Here is a 20,270-nt window from a genome sequence, read left to right on the forward strand (position 1 = left end):
CTCCATGTTTTCATGTGTTCTTTTCCTTAGTTAATTCTTTATTTCTATTTCTCACTGCTTCTTTAGGCCTAGATGTGTCCTCCCAATTACTAATGCAGCTGATTTTATATATTGTCTTCTGTCCTTATTATAATAAAATATTTTCTGTGATGTAGAAATGTTTACTTTGCATAAGACTAGAATGGTCACTATGGTTCCTTCTTGGTACACCTTTAAATCATATATTGGTGGAATATTATTGGGAACCAGTGTAAGACCAATTACAGTTTAATTTATTCTACTAATAAATCATTGATTTAATTCCATCGCTTAAGCACATCAAATCAAGTTTTTCATCTAACACATTAGATGAATTTAATGGAGTGTTGCAGTTCCCGCCTGTGACCACAAGAGAGAAGCGATCACTCATGATTCTAAATACACCTTCGGCTACTGTCCAGCACACTAATTACTAATAACACCAGTAACATACAGCTGATTAATAAGTGTATCATAAAGAGCGGTTTAAAAAAAAAAAAGATTTATGATGTGGAGAAAGACTAACGTTTCTTGAAAGATGTTCATGCCAGCTTTAAGTCAGCCTGGCATACTAATATTTCCGGTGAATACTTTCAAATTAAACTGACCAAAAAAGAGATCATATTCATAACCAGTGGTCACAGTGAGAACAACTCTACATTCTTCAGTGGGACTAGTACAGATATTAACACCAATTTTATATCCAGATGGCGGTTTTGTCTTAGTGTGTTGATTGGCAATCAACAAATGTGACTTACAGAGTAAGCACAAATTCAGTTAATTGTCACTTTTTAGTTTTAAGATTATTTTTGGGGGGAATTTTGGGCCTTTAATTCCACAGGACAGATGAAGACATGAAAGGGGAGAGACAGAGAGGGGGAATGACATGCAGCAAAGGGCTGCAAGTGGGAGTCGAACCTGCAGCCGCTGCGTCAAAGAGTAAGGCTCCTCACGTGTGCCCCTGCTCCACCCACCGAGCCAACCTGGCTACCACTTTTCAGTCTTTAGTCTGAACTGATTGAGTGAGTGTGTCACCATAAGAGGTGGAGTCTGGGGGAGATATGCTGCCCTGTGCTTGGGGACAGATTGGGTGGAGCCCGGCAGCAGGGGGAGCCGGGGGCGTGGGGCCGGTTGAAGAAGGGAAAATTTGGACTGGGTGGTTTCAGAGGGAGCAGAGGCATTTGAGTCAGGGCACACATGCCTCAGCTGTGAGAGGCCCTACTCCCCTTGGCTGGCTGGCATCCCAGAGCAGAGGCAGAGAGACAGAGAAGGCTGAGAGCGTGAGACTGAGGGTAAAGAGAAAGTTTAAGCGTAAAGTAGACCAGGAAGAGGCAAACAAGTGGTCGAGAAAAAAAAAGAGAGAAAAGGACTAGGGACTGAGTTTGGTGCAGTGTGGCTCCTGCAGGTTGTTTTTACAGTAGTGTGTTTGTATCTGTAGTGGGAGTGTGCAGGCGGTTTGTATTTTGAGTTGACAGCCATGGCTGATACAGATGTCAAGAAGGCGCACGCAGCCCTAGCAGAAGTGCCTTTCGATGACGATGAGGTAGCTCTGGTGGGTGCTGCCACAGAGCCGGCAGTAGATGATGATGACCCTCTTAAGGGGGTGGACCTGGTGCTGGCAACTGGCCCTGGAGGCAAGAGTGAAGCGCAGATGAACGGGGTCATGGTCCTGTCTCTGCTCGACAAGATTATCGGGGTAGTAGACCAAATCCAGCAGACCCAGAATGGGCTCGAGGCCCGGCAGGAGGCCATGGAGAAGTCAGTGTCAACCATCCAAGGGGAGCTGGCAAAGTTGTCCAAGAACCACTCTGGCACATCCAACACTGTCAACAAAATGCTGGAAAAGGTACGCAAGGTCAGCGTCAACGTCAAGACGGTGCGGAGCAACCTGGAGAAGCAGGCAGGCCAGATCAAGAAGCTGGAGAACAATGAGAACGAGCTGCTCAAGAGACGCAACTTCAAAGTCCTCATCTACCAGGTGAATACTGAGGGTTGCAGTGTGTGTGAGTGAGTGTGTGTGTGTGTGTGTGTGTGTGTGTGTGTGTGTGTGTGTGTGTGTGTTTTTGAGAGCTTGTTTTTTACTATATCCATCACAGGGTGGACTAGCTAACAACCTTAGTTCCAGAATGTTGTGGTAATGCTTTACATGTGGCTGTTGAAGTTACACTCACAGTCCATGTGTTGAATTCCCCATTGCGCAAAGGAAAGTTGGGAGGAGAGTGTGAAATGCACCTGAAAAGCTAACAAACCATCAGAGCAACCTTTTGACATCATCTCACAAGAGAGAGTTAGAGTCACACTGTGGCTTGAGTTGACCCCTGTTAGTGGAAATGTTCTGTCGTTCCTCTGGATAGAGGATCCTTGCCAAAGCTCGGTGGTTTCCATGACATAAATGTCTGAATCGCTTTTTCCTCAAACTCAAATGAGGCTGTAATGTTTACGAACAACCAGACACTGCAGTTGTATGGTTTGTATTCATGCTCAGTTAGAGGTGGATCCCTCTTCTCACCAATGAAAGGAATACTAGCAGCTTCCATGGAAAAACAAAGGCAGAGAGTGACCTCTCCCACTCAACAGGACTTCATGATTACCCAATAAAACTATATAAAGACTAGTCCACTGGACTAAATAAAAAGGCCTGTTAACACAGGCATGAAGAGCTACTTGAGACAGAACCAACGCCCCACCTCTGAGTGCTCAGAGGGCAGATAGTTGGCAGAGTGCTGCCATGTAAGATGAAGATGTAGTTTTTAGTACAAAGATTTCTCAGAAGCGGGACACAGACATTCATGTTGCACGAACCTACACTTTAATACCTGAGAAGACAAGTACTTTTATTGGGACGGGTACATTTCTTTGAGGGATCATGATAGCTTCTCAAACAATTGGGACCGAAAAGAAAACAAGATAGAAATAGAAAATAACATAAAGGACACAATGAATGAATGCATTTGTGAGAGTGTGTGTGAGACATTTTAAACTAGATGAGCGACTCTTTTTTTTCTTCTTCTTTTAAGCAGGACACTACTGTCACGTCTGGCTGGTAAACATGCCGCATGTACTGTAGGTCTCGGGCCCTTTGATCTGGAGTTTGTCTACAAACCACAAATCAACTGACACCTCGGGAACATTTCAGTAGTAGTTACCTTATGCACATCGCATCATAACCTCGCAATTGCTAGCTGAAAAAGGGAGAATATTTTCTTTAAAAACCATTAGTGACAGTGAACCTGAGAGTTGCACGCCTGTCGTAGTAGAGCTTACTTCAGGATCCATATTGGCAGACAAACCCTTTCACCACCTCCTCCTGGGATGTCCACTATGGGAGCAGTTTACACTATTGGCATGTAGCAGAAATCCAATCACACTAGTCCTTAATAAATTACTCTGCAAAGCAGGTGCCTCCTGCTGTTTATGACATGGTTGTGGCAGTATTGCCTGGTCTACTGCGAGCCCTTTCAACTGCATGATTGTGTGCAATTGTCCGAGTAGGACACTGCTAGTTTTGTGTTTCATCAGACAAAAATAATTTTAAGTCATTTCCTGTCAACCGTAATGTTCTTATCACTGTCTAAACCAAGTCATCATAATGTTTCGAAGCGATTGTGAGAGCTGTAGCTTCCGTGTTGCATTATCTGTTTTGGGCTCCCGCGATCTATTTATTGCCAGAGGATGGCTGCACCGTGTCCAGTTTAATTAACTGACATAAAGGCGGGTCAGATATTGACAGCATTGCAAATCAACACTGGCTCTCAGTCAAGTTTCACCACTTCCCACCATCTGTTTGTGTGTTAATGTGTTAGAGTAGGACATGTTTAAAATGATGTTAAGGATGAGATCACGGTTAGGATTAGAAGTTAATGGCAAGGGTAGGGCCACCCCGGTGAGTCAAAATCAAGTGAGGCTAGACACTGTCACAGCATCACCTTTATTGTTATACTGATACCAGCTTTAACTGTAGGTTCCATATTTTTCTTTCCTGTCCCTCTGTCTCTGCACTCTGAGAATAGACACATACTTTAGGATTTTTAGCCTGTAAAGACTTTGACAGTGATCCTTTATAATTAGACCTGCAACGATGTTGGCACGTGGGATCCCCTGGCAACAGCGGGGTGTGGTGATGAAGACGTGTACCAAATTTACATTGCGTACCAGCAGTGGCATTATACAGACTTTTACTTATGCAAAAGTAGCAATACTAAACTGTAAAATACTGTGTTGCATTATACTGTTATAGTTTTTTTAACTTCACTTCAGTAAAAGTACAAAAGTATTAGCAGTAAAAAAACAACATTATTATGCAGAATGGCCCATTACAGAATAATACATATTAGATCATATAATTGGATAATAATAATAATTGACACATCAATTTGTAAGCACTGCTAAAGTTGCAGATAGTAAAGGTTAATCTAATTTTAACTACTTTATATATTGCTGGGTAGCTTAATCTATAATTCCTCATAATTTATTTGTTGATCATAGTTTGTATCAATAAGCTCAATCTAAGTAATTAAAGGTGTCAAATACATGTGGAGGAGTGAAAAGAGCAGTATTTGCTTCCAAACTGTAGTGGAGTGGAAGTATAAAGTAGAATAAAAATGGATAAACTCAAGTAAAGTACCTAAGTAGTACTTGCATTCCAGCACTGCATCTCAGATATGTATCATAATATTTTTGTAACTCTGTCTATCAATATACATTGCAATAATGTGTGTAGAGGTTTACTCCTCGACGCAGCAGCCCAGGGGTTTGACTCCAACCTGCGGTTCTTTGCTGTATGTCATTTCCCCCCATGTCTCCCACTTTCAAGGATAAGCTGTCCTACATACATAAAGGCCTAAAATGCCAAAAGATAATAATTGCACCCACACACAAACATGCCCGAAATACACACACACCTACAAAGAAAGACCTACAGACATGCTTTAAATGGTGTCAGAGGAAGGGGGCAGCCCCCATGGGCAGTCGGGGGGGGGCAGGGGTGCTTGCTCAAGGGCATCTTGGCAGTGTCCAGAAGGTGAACTGGAACTTCTCCAACTACCAGTCCACGCTTTGTACTTGGTCTGTAACTTCATATTCTAGCTAGAAGAAAGTTGTGCAAGTCTAAAAGGTGTGGCCTCTATAACACATTTAAAAGATAACTAAAACAGTTCTTCAAATCAATTTTTGAAATTATACATATTATTATCCCCCAGAAATTAAATAGTTTTAGTAATAGTCATAGCTTTCCAGTTTCTCAGCTGCCTGATCGTAGGAGAAACCAGACAGCTGCCACAGTGGTGATGCCCTGCCCCAATAGCTGAGCCTCCTACTCATCCTCTGCCCTACCAGGCCCATTTATGTCCATCAATTGTCTTGGCCTTCAGCTAACTGAAGCTGTTGTTGGCTAAATAAGCTCTGAGGGCTCTAGCGCCATCTCAGCTCAGCCCTCCATATGTCCCAATACAATGACTTGTATGAAAGAGGGAGTGCTTCTGTGTGAAAGCAGTACCGGCACACCTCTACAAATGCTCCAACTGACATACTGACTCAAGTGACATCTTAGGCAAAATTTGATAGATTTATGTATCTCCTGCAAACTAGTGACTAAAGTTTCCATTTGAATGTCATAATGATGTGTATATACAGTACATGCTTTGTAAATGTGGGCTTTAATTAGACATCTAAAATGAATGATAATGACATAAGGCACATTATCTATTTAATTATGTAGATTAATCTAGTTTATACACTGTAATAGAGTGTGTCCATCAGAGTGTGAGCCAGGACTGATGTGGGTCTGGAATGAGGGTGTGTTTGGCTGCAGCTCAAAGACAGTGAAAGCCATTTGGTCAACTCCATCATGGAGATGTAAGAGTTCTCAGTTACAATCTACTTATTCCAGGCCAGCCTCGCAGACCTTCTTTCCTCAGATCGCAGCCAACAAGCCTCACCACCAGCCCCAGCCCACTTTTATTTAATAGCTTTTAAACCTGCCCCGACTACGTAATATCTTCATTACACTTGCTCTAGACATTCTGATAAAGCCAAGGCTTTTTGGCCACTTCAGCTGTCTGAATCTTTGTTTACAGGCATAAAGTTAGATGTCATTACAGATAGGGTAGTTATGAAGCACTTGAAGCCAATCCCTTGTAACCAACCAAAAAGTACTCAACCCGCAGCACTAAGTTTGTGTTGTGATTCATCTCGCTGGCATTTCTAAGCCTCTCCTGCTAACATATACATGTTTAGCCTGTTCTACTCAAACGCAGATGTCTCATCCAGAACCAATGGCACAGCCCATTCAGTATTTACTACAGCACTTGTGCACAAAGTTGTCCTCTTCCCGTCTCTCCTCTCTGTTTCACGGGCTAGGGGAAAGATATCTGGCAAGCTCCACATTTCACTATTGCATGTCAGCTACTATGTCAAGCCAGTTTAGAGTTCTAGTGCTTGGTGTACAAAAATTAAAGGGGTTGCATACTGTATGTACTATTCTGAAGAAAAATCAATAGACATGATAAACTATTAACACTAATGAGACACAGTATAGTCTTCTTTTTTTTTTAATCTGTTTTATTAATCCCCAATTGTTAGTAGTCACACACAGTCCTGAACTACACACACACACACACATGTTCAGGATCTATACATGCACTAATGGAGAGATATCAGAGTGAGTGGGCTGCCAGCCAAACCAGCGCCCTGAGCGGGTGGGGGGGTACGGTGCCTTGCTCAACAGCACCTGGCAGTGCCCAGGAGGTGAAGTGGCATCTCTCCAGCCACCAATCCACACTCCCTTCTTTTTGGTCCATACGGGGACTTGAACCAGTGACCCTCCGGTTCCCAACCCAACTCCCTATGAGTTAAGTTCTGAAGACACCTGTCCTGAAGATCTTATCAGAAGAGTCCTCAAAATTGTGTTTAGGAATAATTCAACATTTACATTCGCTTTTCTGCAAAGAGTTGGACAAGATGATTGACACAACACTCATGTTGGTATGTGCATCAATCTGGACTATATCTTACGCCCAGTCAAGAAATAGTCTGGCATGTACCAGTTTTGTACCGATCAAACTAATTAGATATAAGATGTGAATTAGTAAGCTTTAGAGGTGCCGGTAGGACTGGTTGGATTTCTTGCCTTTGGATAGAGCCAGGCTCGCTGTTTCCCTTTTTCAAATCTTTGTGTTAAGGCTAAGCAACAGTAGCACATGTTCCCCACAGATAGGTGGGATATTAACATTCTTATCTAACTCTTGACAATAAGTCAAGCTTTTCTTTTTGTGTTTATCTCTTTCTCTCATCTTCTTTGTTTAAGCAGTGACAAAAAACATCTCAAAGCCAGAGCTAGGTTTCTTTTTGCTTACATGAAGATACACTTTCATGCTGACAAAATGTAAAGATTTAAGAAGAGGCCTCACTAAGGACTAAAGGTTGGTGTTACATAATTGGATTGGAGAGGTGTAATTTTATATACAGTACATTTGCTCTCTGTTGTTCCACATCAGATTGACTGTACAATACTTTGTGGTGTGTGTGTGTGTGTGTGTGTGTGTGTGTGTGTGTGTGTGTGTGTGTGTGTGTGCGTGCGTGTGTGTGTGTCTGGGATTTAGGAGATGGATTTGCTGATAGTGTTACTGTAGCCTTTCCTGTGCTCCTGTCATTATACAGTTGGTGCAGCAGAAAGAGGATCCATGCTATCCCAACGCATGTGTATATGTTGTTGAGTTATTTAGGGAGGGACACAAAATCTGAGTTTTTGCTGCAAATCATAGTTTTTCTGCTTTTAAAATCAATCCCCACATTTGTTGTGCACTATTGCGCATGCACCTAAACAGTATTACTATAATCAATCCAGATGTGTTTGTGAGCTGTTTTTCCTGGTCCACAAGAAAACACTGATCTGGTCTCAGGCCCCAGCTGCCTTTCTGTCTCACCAAACATCCCCATCCCACAGCAGCAAACAGGATTCACCAGCCGGGAGACCAATCAGGTCAACCCACGCTTTGAACAGTTGTAGTTGTCATCCAGCATGTTGGCCAGCAAACAGAAATGTGTCCTCATACCACATCACAACCCGGTGGAAGCTGCTGATACCTTCCGTGCTATTTATTCCAAGATTTGTAGACACACCCTGCCACTGCAAGGCCACAGCCAAAATAAAGAGTTGGCCAATTATCTGAGTTAGTGTGTTAAGGGAAACCTGTATAGTGAATGTTGATTATAAATACTCCAGCAGCAATGCAGTGGAATGGCATAGTGTCTTGTTTCACTGAGAGGGTCCAAATTTAGAACTCAGCACCACCAACTGATTGATTATTTGCATTATATACATGTTTGTGTGGGGTTATTTCCAGATAAATGTGCATGTGTTTAACTATGTAGACTTTGGTAGTTAATACTGTACTTTATATACTACTGGTATTATAACTGTTGCCTTATTTTTTACCATTAATTGGTTTCCCACAATAAATGCCAATACTGGTGGTGGTTATCTCAAAACCTCTGCAAAGAAAAATGAAAACTGTGATTCTAGACATCCTTTTTAAAGCATTTCTTAATTTTAGTAACACAAAAAGTTGCTGTTAAAGCAGCATCCATACATTCACTATTAATATAGGAAACTGTTGTTGCTGTAACCTAGTAGGTTGCGCGTGAAAGCAAAGTCTGGTTTGTTCAAACCCTCAGTATGAAGTGCCCTGAGCTCTGGTGGTAGCCTATATTTTCCACTGCTGTGGAGCAGTTTGCGGTTCTTGTCACTGCTATGTGAGTTACAGTCCGTCACTAGGAGCGTGAAAGGTTTTGGTACCCTTGGGATTAGAGTTTGCATGCACATTGATGTTTAGGAAGATAAATCTGTAAATAATAGAAATTGTACTCCACTTATGTTATCATTGTGACAGACAATATTCACCTTTTTGATTTCTTTAAATAGACAAGTTTGTTTGCAAGGTACTGTATACTACTCATTTTCTAAAGGAAGGAGGTATTAATTCATAGTTTTGGAAAATATTGTTAGAATTTCACATTATTAATCCAATAATAGATCTGTTAAAAAAAACAAGGGATTGTCTCAGTGTGAATTAATACCAAGACAGCTTAGACAGTAGCTCGTGTTAGATTAAAAATGGTGCACGCTTGCTCAACAAAGAGAGAATAAAGGCTTTACAGCAGTTAGTTTTTCCATTCACAATGTCCCAATGGCTTTATTCAGTATTACACAAACAACAGCTCTATTCAGAACAAAGCAAAGCAGTGTGGGTGATTGGCTGGTTGCCTTCCTTCTTGTACTCCCATCTGTAATTTTCCAGGTCTTATTTGTCATTGATCATTAGATTGGCCTCATGTAATTCAGCAGTTATAGTTTCCTTTTTCTGGGCCCAGTACTGTTGAAGTTGGCAGCTCATTCATGCCCTCACTTGATCCACATGTCACATTATCCTGCAAGTGGTAATATGAACAATTAATCCCTTTGTTCTCTTAAATAAAATATTAAAATAATGAAAAGAATCTTAATGCTCACTGCAGCAAATTCATGTTTGTGCCTAAACTAGTTCCAATCTTCAAAGCACATTAATTGTTCAATTTGGCTGACTAGCCCTTTAGTGTCATTACAGAGCGAGGGATGGTAATACAACATATACCAGCTCTGTAGCTGCTAGATCACACAGAGACGTAAAATGGAAAAATACATTTCCATCTTTGCATGGGACTGAACCTGGGATTCCATTGGTCTCAGAGTTGTGGATATAGAAAGGCTGAGCTGTGGAAAAGGGCTTCCCCCTTTAGCTAGCGGTGTGTGAAATCACAAATCACTGTGACAGAAAAACCAAAGAACTCCCTTCCTGTGGTGTGGACTGTAACATGACATTGCTGTGTTGGCTATGTGGTACACAGAGCCCCTCTCTTGTCTATAGACCTTGTCGAATTGGTTTCTAATATTTCCATTACCCACAGGACGCTTAGACGTGACACGATAGGTTGTTCTAAAACAGGATAAGAGAGCTTCATAAAACAGAATTTGCATTGTGCCATCAGTCATAAGAGTCACCCCAAAATGCCTGGGGTAGCAGGCCGCTGGACCAGTCCTCTGTGAATTGTTTGAGCCTTATTTAGGAGAGCGTGGGAGGCATCAATATTAATGACCAGAGTACATTAGCGTTCTTATTTTAGCCCTCGAGCACTCTGTAGGGATCAAAGAATCGCGATTCAGGCCTGTGCAGGGCTCTTACACGCAAACGTCCACTTCTGTTTCATGTCAATCTCTCACTTGGCCTTCTCCCATCCTGGATGGGCACAAGGGTCAGAATGAGTGATATCACTCATTGTGAACGCTAAGTGCACAGCTGCAAGGACTGGACAGAATCAGACAGCTGCTGCTGTGACTCACCGGAGAGGCCTTTCATCACACTGCCTCAAAAGGAATGGTGTGTGTCCATGTGTGTGTGTTTATCTATAAGCGAGCTAGTTGCTAAGTGTCTGCATGCATTTAGCTGATCAGCTGCATGAATGTTGATGTGCATGAATTTGTCATCTAAACAAAAGTCAACCTTGCTGCTCTTTCCAATCTTCCTTAACCTTCCTGTGCGTCAGTCAGATTGACTGTACAATACTTTGTGGTGTGTGTGTGTGTGTGTGTGTGTGTGTTTGTTGTGTGGTGTGTGTTGTGTGTGTGTGTGTTGTGTGTGTGTGTGGTGTGTGTGTGCGTGTGTTGTGTGCGTGTGTGTCTGGATTTAGGGGATGGATTTGCTGATAGTGTTACTGTAGCCTTTCCTGTGCTCCTGTCATTCTACAGTTGGTACAGCAGAAAGAGGATCCATTCCTGGACTATTTCTTACGCCCACTCAAGAAATAGTCTGGCATGTACCAGTTTTGTACTGATTAACTAATTAGATATAAGATATGAATTAGTAAGCTTCAGAGGTGCCGGTAGGACTGGTTGGATTTCTTGTCTTTGGATAAAGCCAGGCTCGCTGTTTCCCTTTTTCAAATCTTTGTGTTAAGGCTAAGCAACAGTAGCACATGTTCCCCACAGATAGGTGGGATATAACATTCTCATCCAACTCTCAACAAGAAGGCAAATAAGTGTATTGTCAAATCAAAATGTCTAAGGGATTGTTTGGTATTCATGGAATGGACCACCCGAGGAAAATAGGGTTAGGGTCATGTCTTTTTATTCCATGTTGAGGGGAGGGTCATCCAACTTTTTTTAGTCTCTCGTTGGGGAGGGTCACGACTTCTTTCCCAATTATTTTGGAGGGTCATAGAAAAATGAATTAATGGCAAAGGGAGGGTCAAGTTTCTTTTGACCAAAGACCCCAAACAGTCCCTAATTATTCCTTTAAAGTCAAGCTTATCTTCCTCTGCTTAGCTCTTTCTATAATATTCTTTGTTTAAGCAGTGACCAAAAACATCTCAAAGCCAGAGCTATTTTTCTCTTTGTAAAGATTGTGTGAGGTCTCACTAAAGACTAAGGGTTGGTGTAAAATAATAGAGAGCCAAAGTCACGCCTCTTCCAGTAGACCTCATTGGACCTTAATTCAGAAAAAATTAAAACGGTTAAAATGTTATCTTACCTGATGTGTTTTACCCAGTGAAGTGTTTCCAGCAGAAAAGTCAAAGAACAAGCATGATTGCCAGTCCCCGATGTAAGTCGAGTGCAGATTTAAGTCGTGCATGCTCAGATTTAAACGGTTTACGGCATGACGTGTCATACTGAAATTTTTGAATTCCATGAAATCATTTTTCAATAACTTTTCTCACTAAACAATAACAGAAGATGGGAATCATTTCAAAAACGTCTTAGCTATGATTCTTTGATTGGTGACGTTAGCTCAAAACGCCATTCAAATGACAGAATTTGTTGTGTTTGATTCCTAGCTTGTAGCTAAGCTAGCAGTCGTTTCAATTAAGTTAGTAATTAAACCTAAACAGCTAATGGAAGTCTAAACTGTCTGCGAGCTTACCTTGTACTATACAGTAATTCCTCTACTGTGCGACAGTAAGTTGCGTGGTTATGACGAAATAGTTACCCTATTTTTACAAGAAACGTCTGCTTCGAGTCATAACGTGAGCTACAATGTAACAGAGCCCTTTATACACTGTCATGTTTCTTTAGAAATAAACAATGGAGAAAGAGAGTCTTTACATGTTTCAGATGTAAAGTTATTCGCTGTCAACGTGGCGCCAAAATGAATGGCAGCCAATAGAATGCTAACTGCAGGTGATGGCTTGCTCAAAGTGGCGCCATAGGGAGCTTTGCTTACAGAGGAGAGGCTAACCCCCTTGAACAGATATTGTAGATTCAGCAAGACATCATCCATGCAACATTGAAGTGTGTAGTCTTTCTAATTACGTATTTTCACAGTCTCATACTTCAACAGTTTGACAATAAACAGTTGAAAAATTATCTTTTAAATTGATAAACATCATAGCTGTAATCCATTGGTCAATTCAAACGCGATCAAAACATAATTTGCTTCTCCCCGTTCAATCCTGTTCATATTTGTTCCGAATTAAGGTCCCATGGACCGGAAGTAGAAGGGCGGGACTTCGGCTCTCTATTTACAGGTGTGATTTTATTTACAGTAAATTTGCTCTCTGTTCTACTATATGAGATTGAATGTAACATGATTGAACACTGTGTGTGTGTGTGTGTGTGCGCGTGTGTGTGTGCGCGTGTTTGTGTGTGTCTGTAATGTTTCATTGCCTCAATAGCCCTGCATAGAGTGCCCCCCAAAAAGAGAAAAGTACTCAAGATGTAGATAGATATTTAATTTAGATAAATTAATAGGCCTAACATGTATTGTGGGTAACAGTTATAAACCTTAGTGCTATGTTTGCTAAATAATTGCATATATATATATATATGATATATATATATATATATATATGTATATATATATAGAGAGAGAGAGAGAGAGACAATATATTATGTTAGTAACGCTACTAATTGTTTACATCATTGTAGGTGACAAAATATAAAAAGTAGAAATACTGGACCAGGTGGATTAGTGCAGGTCTTGTACAGTAACAGCAGATAGACAGACAGTGAGGTGGATGGAGAAACGCCAGCAGATTTAGTCAGAGATGCTGGGGTCTCTATAGAGTGCTGGTTGAAAACACTGTTTGCTCTGTTGTCCATGGTAACATTGTCAGTGTTTAAGTTATCCCAGAGCCCTGGTATGAGTCACATTTATAATATTTAGACAATGACACATTTTGCTGTTGTTACATGAACACCATAAATTTGAAATTAGCATCAAGGATTAGCCCACAGCGCTGCTGAACTATGTCAGATCTTACCGGTTTGTTTCAACATTTCGGTCTCACTTGTTTTTCCTCGATAGGTTGCAGTCTTAGCTGCTAACCAAAATATTTCCCCTCAGTCTGCTGGGAATTTTTAATTGCATCTCCTGAGTTGTGCCTCCTTCTGAAAGACGGCTCAGACAGTTGTTGGCTTGTCCTAGCCAATCACACGCACACACACACACACACACACACACACACACACACACACACACACACACACACGCACGCACACACACACACACACAGAGCAGAGAGTTCCCACTCTTTAAAGCCAACTTGTCCATGAGTTATGTGCACGCCACTCTTGGATGAAAGAAACATTAGCAACAGACCTCCTTCTCATTAAGGAGAGCACACATACACTCAGTCACCATTCCCCTGGCATCTGTCAGTAACGACACACAAAATACCGACTTTTCCGTTGCTGGTAAGTAGGAAGAGAGTGGAAGGTAACGCAGGGACACTAATGGACTTTCTTTCGTCTCCCTCAAGCTCCCAGTCTCCTGCTTTGCAATCACGAAACCCAAACAGGGTTTGCTAATGTTATCACAATTTCCGCAGAGGGCTGAGTCAAGTTTTCAGAATGTAAACAAGAAAATGTGCCAACATGCAAAGTCTCTGTGTTTTTTTTCACTCTGAAGTTTAATCAAATATTGTGACTAAAATATAACTAACTGAGCTAGACCTAATAGATCGACTGATATGTTGGTGTTGGTGAAAACGTTGGCCAGTAAGTACATTTCCATGGATCAAAAGATTACAGCTTTACAAGTTTGTGATTGAAAAACCTGTTCAACCCACCAAACAAGAGCTTTAAAAGCCTTTAAGGAGTTTCTAGATAAATTAGTAAATTGGGCAGTGAAAGTCTGGATTTAGCTGTTCATAGCTTTAGTGAGGTATGGAGCAGACCTGGATCCTGGATCATGTTGTAGTCACACTGTTATGTATGACCTCAGCTGTTCCTGGGATGCTGTTTTTTCGTTGGCTGACAGTTTCATGGAAAAACAAATGTGTCTGTATTTCTGTGTGTGGGTGTCTGATAGCGTGTTTATTTATACTAATGCAAACTTATAAATTGTATGTATTTATACACAGAGGCTGTCTGTCCTAAGGACTGTTGACTCCAGGAACACAAAAGATGCACCCATATATATTTTAAATGTAAGATCAATAGCCTACCCTGGTTTTCAATTTCAGCCCACCAGCCAAACTCACCCCACAGGCCAGGCACGTATGACGTCACCTGAACATCCACTTAGACAGCTATTAAGGGTTTTTTATGTAGCCAACTTTATGTCACTGTGAGTAGGCTGCACATGTTTGTGTGTGGGCTCTCTTCACTAAGTTCTTTTCACATTTCAGGACTTTGTGGTAAGGTCTCACTTTGCTCTGTGTGCATGTCTGCAAAGCAGGTGCAGTATATATATTTTCATTTAATTGCAATACACTCGTGTTGCTGTATTGTTGTAGAGATGTCAGCTGTTCATGCAGCTAAAGTGTACCGTCCACCAGAGACAACATGAGCAGGTGGTTGCCACGGTGACAGAGTGCTGTGTTTATTTGTTGCCGTGAGAGAGAGGAGGGCGTTGTGTGGTGGGGGTTGTCGAGTAGGACTGAACGCAGCAGTGGCCGGCAGCCAGAGAACGGTAGATGGAATCCAGAGAGAGGCAAAGGCCGGCCCAAAATAAATCCACCCAGAGCAGGTCGGCCAAGCCCACACCATACACTGCACCAGATAAGGAGGCAGTGTTCCTTTTATGATAGGATCATATGGCAAGATTTGAACTGCCCACGGGAGATGTGGCGATCACATGACCTGACAGGTGTTTGTCATTTATAAATTCAATATAAGCATTGAAATCCAATTTTACTCATCTCCTCAGAGTTAAGTCAATGTTACTATAAATATTGCACATTACTAATGACATAACACCCCCCCCCCCCCTTAACCTTTATTCTACTTGAAAACATTGCTATTGACAGTAAACAAGATATGTCTCGATATACTTCTACAGATTACCTTATATCCCTCACATAGGCTACGTGCCACCTCCTGGTGTGTTGGTGTCAGCTGTCAGTCAGCCGTGCTGTATGTCTGTTTCTGCAGGAGACTCAGTTTGCATGTGGCAACAGGCTGACAACAATTTCTTGACCTCATCTCTGCACTGGGTCAGTACTGGATAAAACTAAACTCTCAATTGTCAGCACAAACACGTCAAACCAAATTTGCTTTAAGCTTTGGGCTAAACTTCAGACTGAGAACCTTCTACTCAAACCTGCTAATATATAAAAATGATCTGCACTGTGAGCACATTCACATGCTGGTAATGCTCATATACTGTGAAGACACCTAAGGATGCTTTAATTTTCTTTCATTTTTTATATTTAAAGTCATTTGCATAGAAGATCTGCATAACCTTAAATGTTCTAACCAAAGATTTTACATTACATAGAAGTCTAAATGCTGTTATAGAGGCTTTTTCACCCAAATACAATTTGGATTCTTAAAATGTCCAGTGGCATTTTGAATTATATCCCACATTTTAAAGCAATTCAAATTGTAAATTATCAGCATCAGTACAAAATATTAGTATCAGTTTTTGCCTGTTATAAACTAGGTACTGGTCTAACTCTAGTTCCCGTAGTATGGATGGATGGCCGAGTAACTCTTGTTCAAATATATACAGTATATATTACAATGTCACAACATTGATTGTACAGTATCTACAGGGTCAGTGAAGATGGCTGTGGTGGGTTAGATCCAAAGAGAAGCAGTGAGGTGTGGCACTAGGTGCAGTAGGGTGGGACCTCTTGGGGACACAGACATGCTGTTGTAACGGGGTTAACATTTTTACCACAATACTGAATCTCCCTGTGAGGATATCTGGTACCACACTGTCAGTGTCCTGCCACACAACATGGACATGTGGTTGCTGCAGTACTGATTGATTGGTGGCTGTCAGCAGTAACATCATGGGCACAGTGTTGTAAACTAAAGACTAGAAAGGTGGTGAACAAGAAGGGGAAACTTGAGCAATTGGTTTTGCAATTACTACTACTACTACTACTTCAACTTTCCTGTACTGCTGTGTGCAAAACAGAAAGTATGGGCCTACCTCTGGGTTCATACATGTTTGACCAGGTGTGAAACTGCTGCACTGTTGAACATTATATAAAAACCAAACTGAAAGTTTACTAACCACCAAGTCTTTCCAGTGAAGTGAAAGCAGCATCATAAATTATAGAACATCTATGATTATTGTTGACATTGTTTATCTAATATAACATCACCATCTTTGTTTACTGTTAGATCTTTCTGAGAATTAGGTCTTTCAGTCACAACAAAAGTGTGACAATAAAAGTGTGTTCAAGTATATATAGAGAAATGATAGCAAAACAGCAGGAAATATACCTGTGGTTTGATGTAACCAATATAGTTTCAATATTACTGTGGAGCTGCAGATGATTTCTTTTAAGCCCTATAGTTTTATTTTTAGGGATGTGATATACAGTAGCCTAGATGTAAGCACACCAGCCTGTGTATCATATTTCTAAGGCTTGAAGTGGAAAATAACTGTGTGTAGCCATTAGGACACTTGATTGTTGGCATGTGATTGACACCACTAGATGGCACTCTACACCAGCTGCAAGCAGTGAACCGCTGTGTGCACTGAATGTTTAGATAACACAAGATTCTAAGAATTATCATGCTCATATTTGCAAAATACTTTTTCATCCAAAGGCCATTAAATCAAGCTGATAATTTTCACCACATTGATGACATTTAATGAAATTACATAATTGACATGAATCAGATACAGTCAGTGTAGCATCATGATAATATTGTAGTAAATGCCAAATGTGATTCAATTCCTTGTGATTCCTTATTAAAATGCTTCTGTGGCTTAATAGTCTTCTGTTTTTCTAATCCTTCCTATTTTGCTCCCTCAGGACAAAGTGAAGCCACCAAAGACATCCAAATCCAAGACAGCGGAGACAGAAGTGGAAGGCATAGCCGTGGAGGGCCTAGAGCAGATCCCTGAGGGACCAGAGGGACTCCCAGTCAATCTCAATTCAGATGAGGAGGTGGAGATTGAGGAGATTATCGAGGAGTCTCGTACCAAGCGCCTCCAGCGAACCACCAAACAGCAAGTGGACAACATAAAGAAAGCCTTCTCCAAAGAGAAAATGGAGAAGACCAAATTAAAGACAAAGGAGAACTTGGAGAAGACCAGGCAGAGAACCCGCGAAAACCTAGAGAAGACCAGACAGAAAACCCGTGACAACCTGGAGAAAACCAAGCACAATCTGGGGAAGAAGATGGGCAAGCTCGGGACCCGCATGACCCCCAATCTAGAGCGCAGGGCAAAGATGAAGTCCTCCAAAGAAAAGGCGAAGAAGTCCCTCACTCCCGACCACACCATCTATGCTCGCTCTAAGACCACTGTGTACCGCGTCCCCCCCTTCACCTTCCATGTTAAGAAGTTCCGAGAAGGTGCGGAGGAGGTGGTGCAGAACACAGAGATGGTGGAGGTGGCCGACGCCGAGGGCCAGTCAGCGGGCGAGGAGAACGGGCTGGGTGGGCACGTAGAGGTGGAGGAAGGAGAGCTGGTGCGTGTAGACAGCCCAGAGATGGAGGCTCTGTTGCAGGTGACTGAGGACTCTCAGCTGGTCAGGGTGGAGCCAGACCTCCTAAAGAAGACCCAAAGCGAATAGAGTGTCTTCAGAGGCTGTGAAGAGGAGAATGGAGTCTAATCATACGGACACAATCTTAGTCGTGCACAGGGACTTTCTTGACGTGATCACAATCTATGACATCTCATTTGTTTTCGGTTCACTTTTTATTGTACCCAACAGGGATGACTTTCATAATTGCTCCTCTTTAGCATACAAATAAGAAAAAACAAAACAAAAAGAAATTAAGTTTTTGAAAACATGCTGCAGGCTGACTGGTTATTCTAGACATGTACGTTTATGCTATTTGCTGTTTATTGTTAGTTTGATAGATTGAGTGGCTATAGAATATAAAAGGTCTAAATAATCTTTGTTATTGAGATGAAATGTATAATTTAATATTTGCCATGTATGATATGCACATTATCAGGTATGTAACAGGAAGTTGTTGGCAAGATTTGTGCTTTAATTGATGGTTTTAGGGATGTAATGTGCACGAGTGAAATAAAAAATAAACAAGTAGACAAGGTATAGGTCTACAGAAGAAATAAAGAACAGGAGGAGAGGAGCGGAGAGGAGAAGGAACATTAAAACTTTGACAAATTCTAATGGGATAACAGTTTACTGTACCTTATAGGATTTCATGTTACAAACAAAATTGATTGATTGCATATTTTAACACTCACATTGCACCACAATAATAAACGTTACAAAGTTACTGTTGTGAACAATTATTGTAAGACCTATCATTTTTGCTTTTTTGAAGACAAGCCTGCAAGTCATATCTTGTATGTACATTTTTTTGTGCATTGATTACAAAAAAAGACAAAGGATCATGAAGCCTTAAAAGAATCAGTAGTCCACCACATTTGGTATCTTTAAAACACATGCTTGAAAACTTGCACAACCATAATTTACTGTAATATTTTGATACATATACTCACCATGCTACATTTGTTGCATCTGGATATGTTGAAGGACCCACTCAACAACTTCCACACAGCACATCTCTGCACAGAGGAGAAGACAAAGACTTTATCACCATGGTCACAGCTCACCAAAGTACAATCCCTATTACATTTTCTCAAGGTAACTGCAGGCAGAAAAAGGATCATCTGAAGAGCAAGATGGCAGTTAAAAGACTACGTACCATATAGAGATGCAAATGTCATCCTAAATGCAGTCGCAGTGAGACAGCCATGGCCAAGTAGTTATGAATGGCATGGCACTTTCACAAATGTCAGAAGAATTATGATTTCATCAAAACGTTTTCGTCGCAATCTTGTGTAATTCCTCTGAATTATAAAATGTTTACACTGAGGGGAAAAAGCTGTCTGACTATCTTAATTTAGGAGAAGATGATTGTGGAGCATTAGAGGAAGCTACAATGATTGGATGGTAATTTGCTGAGCCTAAGTAAACTGGGAATTCAATTGTTGCCATGTTGTTGTTTTTGATCATATACAGACTCTGGACAAGAAGAAGGTGAATGTATGGCTTTCATTTTTGTCCCTATAGACTGTATGTGATCTTGATGTGATGTGCAGGCACACAGACGCTCACTCTGTAGTATGAAGAACCATTAAAATAATCAATGGGCTGGGGAATGCAATCAAGGAGAGTGCTCCATCAGACCACTGAGCAGGATGGAGAACTGTGTGTGTGTGTGTGTGTGTGTGTGTGTGTGTGTGTGTGTGTGTGTGTGTGTGTGTGTGTGTGTGTGTGTGTGTGTGTGTGTGCGTGTGTTTGTGTGTGACTGTGAAGAGTAAGTATGTGCACAACATATAGGCTACCCACACTAATATCTTGGTGGAACTAGGTTTATGTCTACATCAAGTGCAAATGTAAAAAAAAAAAAATGGAAACAATTGCAGGTTTGTGACATCACATAGACATAGAACTACCATAGTCTTATATAGGCTAGTATTTAATTATCTAATTTTAGTTTTTTTACAAAAACATCTTCACCCCCCAACAAGTATTTTTTTGTTGTCTTGTTTTGACCCAGTGGTTATAAAAAGCTGAACCATTATGCTATAAGCTTGAGGTATCATGCACAGCTTACGGCATATAGAGATATTGTCATTTAGAAAAATGCTGCAACACAGTGTGGCACATAATTGCTCTTGGTGTTATTGATTTATAAATACTGAAGTTTGCCTTTTCTTTTGTGTTCAAGCCAACTTTGCCACTTCAATATTAATAAAAGCTTATGGAATAATATATACTGTCTATATTTTCTCGAATTGTATGAACATTTTTTATAGTTGATTACACACACA

The 20,270-nt window shown here is 41.0% G+C and overlaps 1 protein-coding gene across 1 annotated transcript; it reads left to right on the forward strand.

Annotated features, from left to right (window-relative positions):
• The first annotated feature begins 1,125 nt into the window (after positions 1 to 1,125).
• On the forward strand, positions 1,126 to 20,211 carry cavin1a (caveolae associated protein 1a). The gene is made up of 2 exons (XM_032536473.1): positions 1,126 to 1,996; positions 17,266 to 20,211. The coding sequence occupies exons 1-2, from the start codon at positions 1,496 to 1,498 to the stop codon at positions 18,028 to 18,030; spliced, it is 1,266 nt and encodes a 421-aa protein (XP_032392364.1). The 5' UTR covers positions 1,126 to 1,495; the 3' UTR covers positions 18,031 to 20,211.
• The last annotated feature ends 59 nt before the right edge of the window (positions 20,212 to 20,270 follow it).

This window comes from Etheostoma spectabile, chromosome 15 (genome assembly GCF_008692095.1).
Source record: "Etheostoma spectabile isolate EspeVRDwgs_2016 chromosome 15, UIUC_Espe_1.0, whole genome shotgun sequence".
Lineage (NCBI taxonomy): Eukaryota > Metazoa > Chordata > Actinopteri > Perciformes > Percidae > Etheostoma > Etheostoma spectabile.